Below are 13,780 nucleotides of genomic sequence, written 5' to 3'. Positions count from 1 at the left end.
TTCTATTCCCGAGTCACCCTTTGAGGTTATGGGAATAATAAGTTTCTTTGTTATTTTCGAATCGTAAGGTTTAATATAATCTCAATAATTCAATATTACGGACAGTCGGAACTGTTGCCTCTCATCCACTTACTTGCTATTGCAAGGTATCAAGACACTAAGTTGTTAACCTAACTTTTTACTCCATTTCTTCAATTTGTGTTAGCATTTTTCTACTGAACGTTTTACCAAAACTATTGTAGTAAATAAAAATATTCAAATCAAATGATCAACATCATTATCACAATAAAAGTGATACTTTTCGAGCTGCCGAGGCTAAAATTTACAACATGAAAATCTGAATTTGCTTTTCAAATCAGAGAAGAACAAGTTTTCCTACTTAGTGATATTATTGGGTTTTTTTTATTTATGTACGGGTCATGTTTGGTATATTCTAATTTCAGATTAACCATACTATTGCATTCATGACAATTATGTTTGTCATAATGTTTTGGTACAGCGTGTCTTTTTATGCGCTTCTATATCCGAATTCTGAGGCTAGCTGGACAGAGATCGAAAAAATTTTATCGAATGGATATTGGATATTATTTGGAGAAGTGAACTTAGAAGCTGATACATGTAAGAGTCAAATAAATATTTCATTACCTTAAGTACTATTTTGTCAAAATGAGAAATGATATGCAAGACAAGTCCATGCAATGAGGAATTACAACCGGAACTAGGGAAGATATAACATCTATCATTATCTAATTTTTTAAATTGATATGTGTACCTATTTTGTTACGCTACTGCTTATTACTTTAACAATATGGTTTATAATTTCGATTTCGTATAGAATGATGCAACTATTATCACTTTCCTAAATGTTAAAGGTACCGTCATATATATTTTTGAGTCAGGAGGGTTTTGGTATTAAGGATCGTTTTGTTAGCAAGAACAAGGTGCAAGTAAACTTTCGTTTGATCTGTTTGAGCTTGTGATTTTGCCTTTTGATAAACACACTTTCCGTTTGGAATTTTCCTTGGAGTTCGGCATTTTTGCTATTTTACTTTTTTACTGTATTTTAATTTTAAATTTAACTAAAATGCTAATTTATTGTGTAAAGTTCACGTGACATTCACGTGAAAATACTCATGTGAAATTCAACTCAAACGAGATTATACGTGTAACTCACATGAAAAAATTTACGTTAATTTCATGTGAATTAAGATTCACATTAATTTCAAGTGAAATTTTTCACGTGAATTTTACTTGAACTTTATAAAGAAAATATGTATTTTTCATGATTTTAATGGTGTTTAAATACCTTTTTTGAAAATTAACGTAAACAAATTCATGTGATTTTCAGTTCAGGTGAGTTTCGCGAATTAACTCGTTTGAACTGAAATGTTATTGTGTGAGCCAGTGTATAACGAAATCTTTAAAACGAAATAATATAAATACAGCAATAATACTGATTTTAAGAAACATGTCATTTTGTACATAAACAAAAGGGAAAGACGGGTTTCAGAAGGTCGTTGGTTTCCTGCGGGGACTCCGGCTTCCTCCATCCATAAAAACTTACCGCCACGAAATAGCAAAATAGTGTTGAAAGTGGCTTTAAACACCAATCAATTAATCAATAGAACACTTTACGGACGCCATCATGAGTTGGTTGACCGATATGCAATATTTTTTTCACATATGACGACGGATATGTACCAATTGTTATAACCACATTCATTCCCGTCCTCTTGTCATCGATTTGACCTACCGAATAAGAGTTATTATCGTGTTTGTACCTACAAGAGAAACACAACGGGTGCCACATATTGAGCAGGAACTGCTTACCGTTCTTGAGCACCTGAGATCACTCTCAATTTAAGGTGGGGTTCGTGTTGCTCAGTTTTCTATGTTGTGTTTTGTATACTATTTATCTGCTTTTCAGTTCGTTTTCGACTCATGAGTTTAAATATCAATTTAGCATCTTTTAAAATATATAAATCTTTTACTTTCCGAATACGGTACTCCTACTGGTTTATTATTTGCAGCATTTAAAAAGCGTGTGCTTTTGCTGTTTGATTTGTTTCAAGGAAAAAGACTAGATAGATCAAACTTTAATTTACATAACTTAATAGATACACCGTCAAGAAATCTAGCGCGGCTTTAATCAACTTTGATCTAATAAATGCATAAAGATTTTATATCTGTGTATATATATTTTGGTTAACGCAAGTAAACATTTTGAGAGCAGATGTGAAATAAAATTTGCAAGATGTTTTTGGTAGTTCATCTTACGTAAAACCTGTTTATTTACGAACACATTTTACTGTGACAGTCTTAAAATCATTTTTGTGGAATTGATTTTGTTATTATATAAATATACATGATTCATACACTTTATTTTTATCTGTTTTCTATTTTGTGAAACTATGCTAATCGGTTTTTTTATAACAATTGTGACATGGTTAAGATTATTATACTATCTATCTTCATAAATAAGATATACTTTCTTTTCCCGCAATAAAATTGAGACACCAAATTGTATATTAAACTTGACATGTTTTGAAAGAGCATAAATTATTAGATTTGTAAATTATAATAATAAGAACAACTCTTTCTCAAGTGAAATGTACAAAATTGTTTGGTAAAATTAGTTTATTATTGCTTCTCTGTTTCTAATTTTGTGTCTCATTCAATCTTAGTGACTGAACCGAACTGCACCTTCAACAAGACAATATATGAAAGTGATGTGAGTGGAGTTTTACCGCGATGTCCAACGAAACTTGGTTTATACATTACACCTTACTTAAAAGCCCTTTACGCATTGATAGCAGTGGTCATAATGCTGAATCTTTTGATAGCTATGTACAGGTATAAAGTAAATGGTATACGCTGAACAATGCAAAAAAACATGATATTGAATGTGCTCAGATCTATACAAAAGAGAGGCTAAAAATACCAGAGGAAAATTCAAACTCAGAAGTCATTGCCAATGGAAAAAACGAAAAACGACCAAACGACAACCAATTATATACAAAACAAAACATAAAAAACTAAACTAAGGAAATATTGAACTAATAAATATGCTTCTAATCACAGAAAACACTTACAAATGTAGTTATTTTGTTTGTAGTCCTGTCTGCTTCGTTAAACAAATATTATCTGTGACAACGGATTAACACATTTCGTCAACAAGGGTTTCCCTCGGTTTTAGTTTGTTACCCGGATCTGTTTTTTCTCAATCGATTTATGACTTTTGAACAGCGGTATACTACTGTTGCCTTTTTTTACAAATCCTGTAGTCAGCACTTTGGTATTGATACATGTATGAAAGATAACTGAATTCATTTTTTTGTAAATGTAATGTTTTTAAATGTTAAATTATTTGGAACACTAATATTTGTCTATCCTCAGGAATAGATCGTATTATCCGTATCGCACAACTTATCGGAATTTTTGGTTTTTAATACTCTTCAACATTGCATTTGAAAAAAGTATGACAAAAATACTGAACTCCATGATATATTCAAAAAGTGGAAGTCCATAAAAACTGACAAAATCAAACGTTTGCAACCAAATGAACGAGTGGAAAACAACTTTCATATTCCTGACTTGGAACAAGCATTTTCCGAAAATGGTGGTTTTATCTGGTTTTATAACAAAATAAACCTCCTACTTGTATGACAGTTGCTTATATGTCCGTTATATTGACAAAATGTTGCTGAGCAACCCAAACAGACATATTTTCCAAAGATAAACACATATTGTTTGTAAAACGAATTTTGACACCTTTGCTCAAATGAATTTCAGTAACATTTTTGAGGACGTCCATACAAAATCGATGATTTATTGGTCGGAGCTACAGACATCTTTTCTTGAGGAATATAGTATTCAAACAATATTTCCAATACACCTCCAGTTACTTACCTTACCGGGAACCGTAGTTGCAATTGTGTGGCTTCTCTGCGCAAATCTACGACAACAGAATTCTGACGAAACTGATCGTACTAAAGAGCTTAATCATCACCCACCATTTGTCAGAGGTATAGTGCACTTTTAAAAAATAGAAGGTTTTCGAAAAGTTTGTTTAGATAAGTCAATTTGCAGACATTTCAAAGAAAGATGTACACTTAAACTTTTACAGTTATAACCTCAAGTGCAAATACAAATGCGAAGAATCAATCAAGGTAAATAATTAAAAACTGGGGGAATCAAATGAACACTAAACGGTTGCTTCGAAAGGGTAAGCGTCTGTTAGTATGCCATCAATCGCAATGCGTATCCACACTTACTCACAACAAATGTCACAACTATGAATAGTACCTTGTCTGTAATGTCACATATCGCACGACTATTCTGTTATCCGAAAGTCTATGACAGCAAAAACATGTCGCTATTGAGTTTGTACACAACATAGCGTATCGGTCAACCATTTCATTCCGTTAAACCTGTGTATGTTGATATCAGTCGTTTTCCACTTAATTGCGTTGATTGATTGATTGATTGTTGGTTGTTTAACGTACAGTGGCAAATATGTCATGCATATTCAGGACGAGAACAAATTAACAATTAATACAATAGGTAAGTCCTGTAATAGAGACGGTCCGGGATGAAGGTCGGTAAAAATTTGCGAGGGTTTTACTGGGGTCGGTGGAAGAACAGTGGTGACCATATTTCTATTCGCTAGTCACCCTTGGGGGGGGGGTGTAACTGTGTTGAAGCATTTTTTAATCATGAAGCATGTATAGTGTGACGATACACGTGCGTAAAGAATTGTTTAAAATATGTTAACGCTATGACAAAGAGGGTAAGTTGCTGCAGAGAAATGGTAATTTGATCAAGTCTGCTATTTTACCTTGAAGTTGTCGATCTGTGTCAAATTGGAAAATTGAAGATGCTTAGTAGTCCTTGTTTTGGTGATATCCTTAAGAAGGCATTTTAATGTAAAAGTACTTATGACCTGTAATGGTTTACTTTTACAAATTGTGACTTGGATGGAGAGTTGTCTCATTAGCACTCATATCACATCTTATATGTATATTACGATTTTAGTTATCTAGTGTTGACTCTTCTCAAAAATATTTATTTTGATAGAAATAGGTGTTGTTCACTTTATTCGTGTATTTAAGTGAAGTTCCAATTACAGAATATTCATTCATTGTTTAAAAAGACATTAAACCAGTGTCCCTATATTACATGAAGTCTTAAATGAAAAATATATGAAAAAATTAAATTAACTATTGATAGTTATCGTAAAAGGTTTTGATGCTTTACTTTCAGTTTTTCTCTTTGATTCTAATTATGATTTGAAACTTAAATCGACAGAAGCAGAGGAGACAAAGGCTCAAAGAGACCAAGGGTAAATATACTATCCAATGCATTATTGTCTATTTGTAGTGTATATTTGAATGGTGTGTAATGAATTTTAGAGACAGTGTGTTCTTCTTTTTCTTTATTTGAAATCTAATCTTCCCAAATAAGAATTATATTTTCCTTTAAAATACATGTTCTCCATGTTGTCTATGTGAAGAAAAAATTAATAGAGCTTGATTAATGTTTAAACTCTTGTTGGTATGTGTTTTCGTCGTCAAGTGGCCAATATTACAAAGAAGTAAGGACGGTGTCACACTTAAGGATGTTTTCAGGTGAAATTTTAAAAAATTTGGAATTTAAAATTCATATTATAATTCAGAAGAGCATTGGTTAAGAAACAAAATAATCTCAAAATAATGATAGGTTATGGCACTCCTTTTCGAGATATTTGATTTTTAAAAAATGGTGGGATAAGTTTGACTTGGACTTTAGCCTTATATTTAGCATTGACATTATTTGGATCTCAAATCGTAAGAAAGGAAATCTAGAATCTGCTTAAATTTTAGTAACGACCTTTTATGAGCTATTTAAGTCTTCTAGGAAAAGAAAAGTGGGTGATATGGGGCAAAATATTTTACCTTGTATCGTAGGAAAAACCCAAGGAGTCCGAACAACTGAAAAAAATTCCTTAACCTGAAATGACTACATCCTTAAACTTGAAACATCAAGTTATAATGTGTGCAATTAAAGGATCGGAAAAAAAGAGAAAACATTAAGTTTTTGGTTTTTAGTTTGCATATATAATGTGTATGTTTTTAAGGTATAATGACAATGATGATCTTAAATTTCCTTCTTAATATTTTCCATAAATATAGATAAAGTCTAGTTGTCCGAGTGGCGTAGGGTTATGGCCAAAGTGTTGGCCATGTCTCCGCTGAGGGGAGAATATTTCAGATCTAACATTGTTAAGGTCACCACGTATATTTCAAATTAGTTGTTCCTACTCGAGCCGTTCGTTTTCTGAAATCATGTAATAATTGGTTTGATGATTTAAGATCTGTCAAGAATTCATTTGAAATAAAGAAAAAAAAAACATTTGCTATAATGTGCATTTTCTTTTTATTACGGATGACGATTATTTTTTTTTTTTGCAGGAAAATAGATGTTAACACAGTTACGGTAAACCTTTTCTTTTGTTTAACAGTATTTAATTTTGATTGTCGAATACGAGTGATCGATTTAGATGTAAATATATAATTAAATCATACATGTCATATACATCAATTCGTTATACATATGTTTTTATACAGAAAGCATTGTGTTTTGGGCAACGTTGGCACTATTAGTATGTTCATGCAACCAAAAGATGACTGAAAATTAAATCATATTGTATAATATTTATTTATTAAAAACCTTCTTTAAATTGTCCGTTTATCAATTTTGAAATTATAAAGAAACCAAGGTGTCAACTCCTTACAAATCGGTATTGTAATCGGTGTGTCGTTAAACAATGAACAAAACTGAGATAATCGGTGTGTCGTTAATCAACGAATAAAAATTGAGATAATCGGTGTAGTAATTGGGGTATCGTTAAGCAATGACAACAACTGACATAATCGATGTAGTAATCGGTTGGGTGTTAAGCATTGAACAAAAATTTGACATAATCGATATAGTTATCGGTGTGTCGTTAAGCCATAAATAAAAACTGGGATATTCGGTGTAGTAATCCATGTGTCGTTAACCAATGAACAAAAACTGAGATAATCGATGTAGTAATCGGTGTGCCTTTTAGTCATACATAAAAACTGAGATAACTGGTGTGTCGTTAAGCAATGAAGAAAAATTGAGATAATCGGTGTAATAATTGGTGTGTCGTTAAGCAATAAAAAATCTGTGATAATCGGTGTGTCGTTAAGCAATGACCAAAAACTGAGATTATCGGTGTGTCGTTAATCAATGAACAAAAACTGAGATAATCGGTGTAATAATTGGTGTGTCGTTAAGCAATGAAAAATCTGAGATAATCGGTATGTCGTTAAGCAATGAACAAAAACTGAGATAATCGGTGTAGAAGTCATATGGGTTTTAGGCAATGAACAAAAACTGAGATAATCGGTGTAGTTATCGTAGGGGTGTTACCCAACTCCAAATTAGTGTAGCATACGGAAATTATCAAGGTAATTTAACATGTTTTGGTTTTAATTCTATGTTAAAACAGCTATATGTGAAACGTATAGATTTGGGGAATTTTAAATGTAAATTGTATCTTGAACATGTAGCTCTCCAATTGTATCGATTCTTATACATCGTTGGCTTTCAAATATTCGACATCGGAAATTTCTGATAAAGGTTTATCCAGAAAAGCTCCTCGAACGCATGAACATTATAAAGTGTTGTTTTCATTTTTAACAGCACTGGGTCGATACCGCGACTAGTATACTATTTATGCACGAGAGTATCATCAGCTCAGTAGTCAGTATTTCGGTACTGAAATGATTTTTAACAAACTTTTGAAAAATTGTCCGGTTATAAATTTTGAAATAATTTAGAAACTAAGGTTTCAATTCCCTCCGACAACTCTGAATTAGATCAATTTGGCTATTAAATTGTATCTTGAACATGTAGCTCTCCAATTGTATCGATTCTTATACATCGTTGGCTTTCAAATATTCGACATCGGAAATTTCTGATGAAGGTTTATCCAGAAAAGCTCCTCGAACGCATGAAAATTATAAAGTGTTGTTTTCATTTTTAACAGCACTGGGTCGATACCGCTGCTAGTATTCTATTTCTCCCCGAGAGTATCATCAGCTCAGTAGTCAGTATTTCGGTACTGAAATGATTTTTAACAAACTTTTGAAAAATTGTCTGTTTATAAATTTATAAATTATTTAGAAACTAAGGTTTCAATTCCCTCCGACAATGCTGAATTAGATCAATTTGGCTATTAATTTTAGGTTTTTTTTTGTTTGTTTGTTTTTTTTGGGGGGGTGGGGGGGGGGGGGGGTCATGTAGCTCTTCAACTGGTTCGGTTCTTATGCATCCTTAGTTTTCAGTTAGTCGTCATTGAGTGTTCCTGACGAACAAAAATCATAAAAAGCGCTTCGGACGCATGCAATTTATAAAGTGTTGTTTTCAGAATTTACGGTGTCCTATCAGATACAATGACGGATCATGCATTTATCAATATCATTAAATGTGTTTAATTTAAACAGTTGTGCATTCATGTATCTCTAAAATTGAGAATGGAAATGGGGAATATGTCAAAGAGACAACAACCCGACCAAAGAACAGACTGGGTCTTCAACGCAGCGAGAAAATCCCGCACCTGGAGGTGGTCCTCAGCTAGCCCCTAAATAAAATAGTGTACTAGTTCAGTGAAAATGGACGTCACACTAAACTCCAAAACATATAAATGAACTAAAATTAAAAAACATACAAGACTAACAAAGGCCAGAGGCTCCTGACTTGGGACAGGCGCAAAAATGCGGCGGGGTTAAACATGCTTTGTGAGATCTCAACCATTCCCCTATACCTCTAGCCAATGTATAATAAAGAAACACATAGTAATACGCACAGTAAAACTCAGTTCAAAAGAAGTCCGAGTCCGATGTCTGAATAGGTAACAAAAGAAACCAAGCAAAATGACAATGATACATAAATGAACAAAGGACTACTAGCAGTTACTAACATGCCAGCTCCAGATCTCAATTAAAATGATTGAAAGATTATGTCTTCATCATATGAAAATCAAGTATAATCCCTCCCGTTAGGGGTTTAGTATCATACCATCATAAAATATATATGAGAAGAACATAACCCGTATCATGCCAACAACTGGTTTTAAACAACTAAGAAAAATATATTAGAATCAGTCAACGTTATTTCTATAAAAACATGTTTTTATAAATGCTTCAGAGAGAACCTGACTCTAATAGCACAAAGCAAGAAATACAAAAGGAGAGTAATAACAGGATAACTCAAGAGGTATGTAAACAAACATATTCTTTAAAAAAACAGGCTGAAGATAAACTGGTAACACCAAGTAAAACAAAAAGACGGACGACTCCACAAAATACTACATAGCAAACTAAAGATTGAGCAACACGAACCCCACAAAAAGACTGGGGGTAAGTTTAGGTGCTACGGCAAGGTAAGCAGAACTTGTTACATGTGTTGCCTGTACCAAATCAGGGATATGGCAGTTGTTTTGCACTTCTTCCGTTGATTGATAGCGTTTGCTTTTGATTTTTGGACTTTCCCCTTTTGAACTTGCCTTGAAGTTCGGTATTTTTTGTTTTACTTTTTTGCATTCGTCATGTTGTTTGTGCAATTGCATATCCTTGTTTGATACAATTATGTTAGATGTAAACGATTTTCCAGTAAAAAAATCCTCTTATTATAAAAATTGTTGTACATAAATCTGTGTGCAAAACATAACTGTGTAAATGTCTGTCATCACATTGTTTCTACAAACATTTGTGCAAAGTCCTCGTGTCAACAGTATAGGTTTTGTTATCACTGTTCAGCGTAGTTATGTGCCTTTTTTATGTTAACTATTATGCATATATTTATTCGTTGATTAATAAAATCATTATTATTTTTTTTATTATTTGTTTATTTTTTATTTCTGTGCAAACATAATGTATAAATACGAGTTTGTCACTGTAAAAGCTTAATCTCAATGTTATTACAATAAAGAAGACTACATTTACTCGGAATATGTTACTACAATAAAGAAGACTACATTTACTCGGAATATGTTATTACAATAAAGAAGACTACATTTACTCGGAATATGTTATTACAAGAAAGAAGACTACATTTCCTCGGAATATGTTACTAAAATAAAGAAGACTACATTTACTCGGAATATGTTTGATTATCTATTATCTTTTTTCAGATAATCAACAGACTTAAAAATCTGGAAGGTAGCTTAACAGAATTAAAGGATACAAAGAAAATGGTTTGTAGTTTAAATAATTGATTTTTTTCTGATATTTGTTTAATTATTTGCAAACTCATGACTGTTTTATTTCATTGTATTTTAACAGTTGATAAATTAGTGCAACTTAAAGCACATATCTGTCCAATAAAGAAACACTTTCATAACTTCTCAAAAGACATTTTAATAGATTTAAAATTCGATCAAAACACTTGTTACGTCTACATCTTTGCTCTTTTACTTTTTCAGATGATGGACAAATTGCAAAGTATGGAAGAAAGTTTAAAACACGATTCTAGAAATGATATGAATGGATCTTAGTCTAATGTCTTCTGTAGTCGATCTGAATGATATAATCGTAGTAACAATACATCCTGAGTACAATATAGGGATTTATAATGAGAGAGAATTGTGCTTTTTTTCTAGAATTTTAAATAACCCAATTTGAAACATGAATATGTTGATAGAGAATTGTTTTTCTTTAATCAAAATAGCATGTTAAGTAAATGATTGTAATGTTCAGAAATGTTTTTCTCCGTTATTTATGATACCGCTTTACTTTTTCTATCTTACACCTAAAAAAGATCAAATGTTAGTTTTAACTGCCGACGTAGACATTGGATACAACACTCCTGACTGGTTATTGAAATAACATTGACGGTACCCATTGTATTGAACCAAATGTGCGAAATGTGACTATTATTATCTCTTGGCAAAAATATTTGAAAGCCCAAAACATAATACAAACGTTTAAGAGCTGATAAAACCACAAATAGAACAAAAGTAAATTCAAAACTGGACCAGGAATCAGAGCTTTCCACGAGGGAGAAAAATTCCTTTATTCAAAAAGATTTCGAAATTTTATAACAACAAATTTAAAAAAAGGCATGGTAGGAGTACTGGCTACTAAGCTAGTGATACTATCGGGAACAAATAGTCCACCAGCAAAGGTATCAGCCAAGTGGTAATTATAATATTGACGGTACCAATTTTACTGCTCTAGAAAGCTTTGATAATCATAGGTTATTATATGATCCGTGTGGCCATGTTGTTACCGGACACTTTGTCAAATACCGTGAGGTGTTGTGTTTCTAAGAAAGGCCCAAAATTCCATCCACCTTTTAAAATTAACTGGAAGAGGTGTTTTGTAAACTCATTAACGCCTCCCTTTCCCCTTTCTGCAAATCATTCTAAAGACGAGAGAATGTTGATTATAAAGTTTTGATTCCTTGTTTTAAAAAATCATCAATTTTTGAAGATATTTTGTTTTAAATATTTCGAAAATGACCTAATACAAGATTTCTTCTGAAAGATGCCGAGGCTATAGAACAAACTTTAGGAAAACGTGTTGTGTAAACAATGTTTTCGTCGATTAACGTAAATACCTTACCGAAGTACTTCAACAACGACTGAATTAAAAGCTGCTACTGAACATCTCAAAGTTCCCATATATATTTGCTTCCTAAACTACACGAGCCCCTTTTATGATTTTTGTTTTACTAGAAGATGCCCGCGAATCGCGGTACAATTGGGCAAGTGTTAAAAACAGAGTTTTTAAATTTCGCGGGCAGTACGTCGACTGAGCCTTCGCGAAAGCGTATAAGACATGGATCGATAACGGTCTCCGAATTTGGATATTTTCTCAAAAATTGGCATTTTCTGTGGAAAAAAGATTGTTTCAAAGACAAATTTAGGAAGTACAAAACACTACATTTATACGTCATATCACAAATATTTCCGACTTTGTATGGTTTCAGAGGAGTTGTGGCTCAATGAAATCGGTTCCTTCCTTTAGTAGTATTGATATCTGGATTCAATAAGTGTTCACTTGTTTCGATTGTTCTGACTTGTTCATTTTCAGTTGTTAAAGTACTCGCTATGAAAAAAAGGTGTAAGACATGGTTGGCACAGCTTTTTGGTAGAATTGATAGGACGGCATAATTCCACATCAACAGGTCAAAAACTTTAAGCTTGTGGTCACTGAATACGATCAGTCTTTAATATAACATCATGTATGATTATTTTTCGTTTTTTCGTCTTCTATTTTACCTGTATTTAGGAGTTCAGTGATGTCCTGATCTCTAAAGTGTACTATTTGATGTGCGTATAGGTTGTCCATTGATCGAGAATAATTATGGGGAGGGCTCAGATTTTAAATATCTTGTTTAACGCCGCCTAATATTCGTGAACCGGTCTTTAGTCAGAAAAATCTTATTACGTTGTCTTGTTTCATATGTTAATGTTTTTAAAAGTTATGAGGACAACTTTGTGTTTTATTTAAACACAATTTTCATCGACTCCAAACCATTTTGAGCTAAAATATTGTATAGACACGTGTCAATTGTTAAAGACTGATGCCTTTTAGATATCTTTTTTGTTCCTGGGTTGCAGTCTAGGTCATGTATTCCACGTCTTCTAGTTTTTATACATAAATGTTGAGGTTCCATAAATACTTATTTCCCAAACTAAAAATGCCATTTAAAAAAAAACCCGAAAAACCAACAGTTTACAAAACACAAATTAAAAACTAAAAACTAAGCAACACGAACCCCACCAAAAACCGGGGGATCTCAGGTGCTCCTGTGCTCAAAGGAGAATATTTTTGTATAAACGACGAAGACGGACGCCAAGTTATAGAAATAGCTCATACCGACCTGTTGGGCCAAATGAGCTTATAATTGACACTCTTGAATATGACAGATGTTTTCCATTCGTTCCAATGGTTGATATACGCGAGCGTTTGATTTTCTCAGGTTCTGTGGACTTCCCCCTTTTTGAATATACCTTGGAGTTTTGTTTTGTAAATACTTTTTTGATTTATGCTGTATTGATCTAAAGGTAAAAGTAGAATTATTTTACCCAATTTATATATAAAGCAATCTATCATGAAGTACCAGTAGAGGTGGTTTTAAATTCAATATATTCAATTTTCCAATTGTCAACCTCCCTTTTTTCAGCAGGTACCAACATCTGCTCCATCGTGTCGTATCAATATATCTCAGTTAATGCGTTACTCTTGTGCATGTTCACTTTATATGAACTTAAAAGGGGTGTGTTTCGTACGCAAATAAAACTATTCAACAGAATTATAAAGAAGAACAACAAAAATCCACTTCATTAGATTTATGGTCACCATTACCAAAAGGTTGACAGATACAAGTTGTCGTTGTCTCAATTGACTAGCGACATGTTTTCTCAGTTTTAGATCTTTAGATACCAGAAGAGTCGTTTGATCTGTTATTCTATATATTTTGTTCTATTCCCGATGTTGACGTTTGACTGAGTGTAAATTCGCATGGCGGGTGATACATGTATAGTAGGAGATCTTACCTTATCGACCCACCCGGTGTCGCTCCTTTGGAAACAAAGGAAATCTACAAATCAGACTTACTTTAGACCTATCATTAGATAATGTGTTAAACATACGTGAAATAATAGGTTGAGTTAACTTTCTAATAAAGAATTACATTTAAAAAAAATGCGAAAATGGGAAAACTTTGAGTAAATTAAATTATAAGAGAAATTAGTGTTTTATTT

The 13,780-nt window shown here is 32.6% G+C and overlaps 1 protein-coding gene across 2 annotated transcripts in view; it reads left to right on the top strand.

Annotated features, from left to right (window-relative positions):
* LOC127707343 (transient receptor potential cation channel subfamily M member 2-like) overlaps positions 1-10,765 on the top strand; it is a 48,416-nt gene extending 37,651 nt beyond the window's left edge. For both annotated transcript variants that reach the window (XM_052211857.1, XM_052211856.1), the window contains 8 exons: positions 444-618; positions 2,685-2,853; positions 3,793-4,025; positions 5,263-5,341; positions 6,450-6,474; positions 9,217-9,285; positions 10,202-10,264; positions 10,493-10,765. In XM_052211857.1, coding sequence (XP_052067817.1) covers positions 444-618; positions 2,685-2,853; positions 3,793-4,025; positions 5,263-5,341; positions 6,450-6,474; positions 9,217-9,285; positions 10,202-10,264; positions 10,493-10,564 — 885 coding nt within the window. In that variant the 3' untranslated portion in view covers positions 10,565-10,765. The remainder of the gene's footprint in view (positions 1-443; positions 619-2,684; positions 2,854-3,792; positions 4,026-5,262; positions 5,342-6,449; positions 6,475-9,216; positions 9,286-10,201; positions 10,265-10,492) is intronic.
* Positions 10,766-13,780: the final 3,015 nt, after the last annotated feature.

Source organism: Mytilus californianus, unplaced genomic scaffold (genome assembly GCF_021869535.1).
Source record: "Mytilus californianus isolate M0D057914Y unplaced genomic scaffold, xbMytCali1.0.p SCAF_66, whole genome shotgun sequence".
Lineage (NCBI taxonomy): Eukaryota > Metazoa > Mollusca > Bivalvia > Mytilida > Mytilidae > Mytilus > Mytilus californianus.
This window is presented reverse-complemented; position numbering and strand designations above follow the sequence as displayed.